At 38.9% G+C, this 5,459-nt stretch overlaps 1 protein-coding gene across 1 annotated transcript in view; it reads right to left on the bottom strand.

Moving 5' to 3' along the window:
* Window positions 1-5,091, bottom strand: part of CUNH7orf73 (chromosome unknown C7orf73 homolog) — an 11,324-nt gene extending 6,233 nt beyond the window's left edge. The window contains exon 1 of the mRNA XM_008638136.1: window positions 5,065-5,091. Coding sequence (XP_008636358.1) covers window positions 5,065-5,091 — 27 coding nt within the window. The remainder of the gene's footprint in view (window positions 1-5,064) is intronic.
* Window positions 5,092-5,459: the final 368 nt, after the last annotated feature.

The following is a 5,459-nucleotide window of genomic DNA, read 5'->3' as shown; positions in this document are numbered from 1 at the left end:
CCGCTGAGGGGCCGCCGAGCGGTGGTTTTTGTTTGGTTTTGGGGTTTTCTTTAGCATGAGTAGTTGTTCTCTGTGAATCACTTTGGGTTCAGCTTCTTTCGATGGCTACACTTGGCTCATTGAGTTTTGGGCAGTATCAGTTAGGAAGATTTCTCCTTCTGCAAGTCAGTAAGAGACTGCAGGCTTTATTGCAATGGATTTCAAATCTCTTTTTGTCCCCCCCGTAACTTTTCAGACTAAAAAAAAAAAAAAAAAAAAAAAACCAAAACACGAGATATGTCTATTTTTGACCTCTACCCTGAAAGCAAGTTAATTCACATTATATCTCAGTTCCCAGAGAGCTCAGATGCTCCATCTAATAAAAAACATGTAGCTTCTGCCTTTCTGGGGAAGGTACCTTGGTGAGGTAAAGAAGTATCTCCTGCCCACTTCAGGAAAAAAAGCACAGAAAGATACTAAGTACCACGTTGGGTTTTTTTGGTTTTTTTGTTCTGGTGATACCCTGGTAAGGATCCAGACTTGAGACCACTTTCTCCTGTGTTTCAGGCTTGCTCAAAGCTGCTGCATTGTTCTCTCCCTGAGCAAGAGCTGACACCTGGAAATGACGCAGAGGTTTGAATGGATGTGGCACAAGAGGCAGGGCTGGGCTTCCTTGTCCTCTGGAATGACTGACTCTTCCAGGGGTCTCACAAATGAGCTTGGTTCTGGAAACAAGAGCAAATCAGCTGCTAATAATTATTTTTCTAATGCTGAAGCCTTCTCCGTGTGTGCAGGATCAGAGAACTGAGATAGGATTAAAGACTCCAGCCTGTGCACATGTCAGAAAGCAGATGAAGCAAACAAGCCTTTTAGTAATTATAATGCCTCCACAGTATCATCACAGGGAGATAAGGTTCATTAAAAATGTTGTTAATATGCTTAGACTATAATGAATACAACATGTGTTAGACAGTCTGGGCTCAACATTGCTCTACACAGTTATTTTCCTTATTTGCCATGAATTTCCTCTGTGACATTTAGTGGACTGCCAAAAAAAAACCTTTCCTCTAAAGTAAAACGATTCCATTTGCATCAGCCAATGTTGAATCATTTTGGATTAGAGACTGTAAAGGGTGGGTACTGTGGATGGCATACGATATTGGAAGGAAGAGCTCAGGCTGGTAGTTATGAATGCAACTATTATGCTTTTATAAATGGGGGTGGGGGGGGAGAAGCCAAACCAAATAAAAAAAAAAAAAAAAAAAAAAAAAAACCTGAAACCTACTTTTTTGCTGCTAGGAAAGACTTTCTCAATGTTATTTACTGCACTCTAGTGCTCTGCAAGTACAGTCAAGCCCCTGAGGTATGCAGAAAGCTTGTTTGTCAGGAAGTACTGGCTATTCAACATTATTGTCAATTGCTAAATCATATTTGAAGATGCATTCATGTTGATTTAATATTGTTTTATAGTGCATGTGCAATATATATGTACTCCACTCTACAGAAGGTGAGAATCCCTTTTTTAAAGGATAACATTTAATTTACCGTTGTTTTTACAAAAAGTTTGTTGGGTTATGAACATACCAGGACAAGGCATGTTAGGCCCAGTAGAAAAAGAAGGGTGTTCTGTCATGATATTGTGAGAACTGCTAACAAAGAAGAATTTATATTCTTATATCCACATAAGCCTATGTGCCTGGATGTAGTCTGCCCAGTGTGAAAGAAGTGGCTGACGTTGCTGCAGGGCCACTGCCTGTAATATTTGAAATGTTATGGAGATCAGAAGATATCTTTAATGACTGGAAGAGGGCAAATGTCAGACACGTCTACAAGAAGGGCCCAAAAGAAGGCCCAGGAACCTAAAGACACATTAGCATGCTTGCTTCAATCCCTGAGACAGTGATGGAGCAAGTCCTCCTAGAAACTATTACCAACCAAGTGAAGCAGGTGCTTTTTCTGTACAGGTAGTAAATATGCTATTATCTAATCTGAAAGCAGCACCAACAAAATATTTGATGTGAAAACTTGTGATAATTGTGTTGCAAATGCTTGAGAGTTAATTTGAATAAAGCAGTAGTGTTTGAATAAGCAGTAGTATGGATGATTTAGCCATCATGAGGATGTAAGCAAAGTAAAGTTAGTAGGGAGGAATAGTATTTTGGCATTCTAACTGGTATCGTAAGGAGAAGTGATAAGTTTGCCATAGCAGTCCTTTCTCCGAGCTGAAAATTATTTAAGTCACAGGATATAAAAACTAATTTTAAAAAGTATTTTTCTTTTACTTTCACAATAACTAATATACAACTTTGAACGTAAGTCCTCAGGATACATAAGTTTAACTGTCTTTTGAATACCACTCCTTATTTCCAATGTGTAGCTGGAAAGGGAAGTGGAAGCCAGATTTCCTTGACCTAGAAATTGTGTAAAATAAACATCAGATGGAGCCAGAAAACCATCTATAAAATTTTCTGTTCAAGTTTATTTTTGTTAAGTCTGTGTATTTTGGTTTTAGTTCTGCCCATTTTCTTTGCTTTGCTTTATTAAAATATCTTTTATATAATCTCTGTTGTGGTTTCAAGGTTTCTGAGAAGTTGTAATTATCCAGGACGTTTTTGTCTTGCCACGGAGACATGCACTATTATAGTACGCAGTAGATACAGAATGTATCATATACTTAACATGTATCGAGCAATATGTAATAAGGAATCAGAACTGCAGGGCAGTCAGCTTGTCAAAAATTTAGTAGAACTTATGGCCTTTAAACATACCAAGTGTAATTGCCTACCTGAAAAAAAATAGGTAGCTGTTCATCTCAAATCTTTCCTGGTGGAGGTGCAGTTCATTGTTAATTAAAGTTGTTGAAATCACCTTTTCCATAATAACTTCTAGTGCCTTTTGTCTCCTCTTGTATGAGCCTACAGATGGCCGTAACTTACCTGCTTAATATCTGACCACACACCTCAGTGCTTCTGGTTTCCCCCATGTAAATGGCTCTGCTTTATCCTTTTTTCTCCACTCTGGCAGTATATTTATATGTATAGGCAACTTATATTTGACTTGGACTCAGCTTTCACCTGTTTCATCGTGAGGTCAGTCAGGTGATGGTACGGGTTGGTCAGAGAGGCTGTGCCATATCCATCTTTAAGTGTTTATTTTTTTTGTTTTAATGGAGGAAACAGATTTTTCAGTCTTTGCATGAACAAGAAATAACCATCTACCCTGCCAGGAGAAATAGAAACCTGTTCAATATAAGTTCCAGTGTATAATGAAAGAACCCCTCAAACCCAAAAGACTGATAATTTATATGTAGGCAGGGTAGTGAAGTATCTTGAATACAATGAGTCATGATTTTAAGTTTTTACCCTGGAGCTACAACATCTAGAAATGTTCTTTAAACAACTCCTCCCCCAGCCAGCTGAGATGTTCCCATGATCACATGTCCCTGGGATTAGGAATTCAAGAACTGAAGGCTGAGTCAAGGAAGAAATTATTGAGTAATGATACCTTTCAGCTTTAGCTGCTGGGCTGTGGCCTGACAAGGGCAATATATGAGAAGTAGATAATATATGAGGAATATATAATTCTTCAGTGATTCACAGAGAGGTGTAATTGTGTGAGCAGATAATAGATATGTAATGAATTCCACTCTGTGCCAGACCCACAGAGGGCATGAGTGCCAGTCATGGAGATTTAGCTGGCATTTCAAGCTGTAGCTGTGCATGCAGCTGTGGGAGCTCCTGGTTCACCTCCTCACATTCTGGTTTAGAGAAAATCATCACAATCACATCAAATGTGAGACATTGGGGAAATAGTCCCATCACTCATAGGATGACAGCAATCACCAGCACACCAATTTTCTGAAATTCTTTCTCAGAGCAGCACTAGAGCTTTTTTAGAACTCAAATCCTGTGAAATGTGCAGGAGAATGAGCAAAGAAAACCTATTTATAGCTAAGCTTTCTTGCTGCAGTTAAGGCCCTGAGAGCACCTGCAGGCTCTACAGCCTTGACTACCACCCCTGGGTTGTGAGACAGAGATGGGAGAAACCTCACTGGGGGCCTCTGTGCCTTGGATCTGAAGCTGAGCTTGCTTCCTGCTGCTAAGATGTTTCTGGCTACTCAAACAATAAAACATCACAGTGGTATTAGCTGATGGCTGAAGATACACAAGCTTTCTCTCACATGTGTTCAAGAGTCATCCAGAGCTTGGAGATAAGTTTATGATGTTGTACACAAGTAAAACACAAGCAAGGGAAACAGCATCGAGGAATTTCAGAGTGATGATCAGTAGATGGTGCTCTTTTCCCGAGTAAGAATGTAAGAAATATTTTCAAATTATCAAAAATATTATCAGCATCTTTCAATCTTTTTTATTCTGGAATTAGGTACTGTTCATTAAAAATTGTTTCAAACACTTTTTTCCTTCTAAAAGTCACTCCAGATTTTCACTAGATTTCATAAGATACAGAGAGACACTGGTTTAACTGACCCACTTCATTAAACTTGGTGGAATAATCTGATTGTGGTGTTTCACTTTAAAAAGCAGCCCTTCAAAAAGAATAAGATTATCTGTCTAGATTTGAATTAGCTCTCCTCTTTCTATCATGAGATTGTTTGTTCTGCTTTTTATGAAAACAAAACAAAACAAACCCAACCTGTCCCCCAAAAAAACCCCAAACTAAGCCTTGTACTGCCTGGTGTTATTTTCTTAGACATCATTTCTTCAGTTAATTAAAATAATCTGAAAGAATATAGAGATCAACTGAAGGGTGACCTGTTCTCCTTACAGTAGTAATATCAAAAAGAAGAGATTTTTTTTAAAAAAAATGCCCCAGGAATCTTGACTTGAAGAGACTTCCAGGTACGCAGTGAGAAGTTCAGGTGACTTCATGGGACAAGTCACAGATGTCATGCCTTTGCAGGACTGTGGCTCTAAATATTCAATTAATCTCTGATACAGGAAAATCCACACTGATGCTTTCTGCTGAGCCCTGTTCATATTTCTTTTTAGTCTTCAGTGTGAATAATAACCTGCACAAATTGAGAAACCCCACTTACTTGATTACAGTTATTTGGCATTCACTCACTTCCTGGTTTTCTTTGATGTCTGTCATACTCACTGGCAAGCAAGCAGAGTTCAAATGCTCCCAGTTACCAAGGTACCAAGAAATTTTGTGCTGCCACTTCCCAAGTTTCCATCACTGTACAAGACAAGCCATTAAAGTAAATCTGGGAAGCACAACTTGTATGAATGCTCTTTGATTACAGTTATTTGGCATTCACTCACTTCCTGGTTTTCTTTGATGTCTGTCATACTCACTGGCAAGCAAGCAGAGTTCAAATGCTCCCAGTTACCAAGGTACCAAGAAATTTTGTGCTGCCACTTCCCAAGTTTCCATCACTGTACAAGACAAGCCATTAAAGTAAATCTGGGAAGCACAACTTGTATGAATGCTCTTTGGCAGCCCTGCCCTGACTGCTG

This window comes from Corvus brachyrhynchos, unplaced genomic scaffold (genome assembly GCF_000691975.1).
Source record: "Corvus brachyrhynchos isolate BGI_N302 unplaced genomic scaffold, ASM69197v1 scaffold27, whole genome shotgun sequence".
NCBI lineage: Eukaryota > Metazoa > Chordata > Aves > Passeriformes > Corvidae > Corvus > Corvus brachyrhynchos.
Note: the sequence above shows the minus strand (reverse complement) of the source record. Positions and strands in the feature narration are given on the sequence as shown.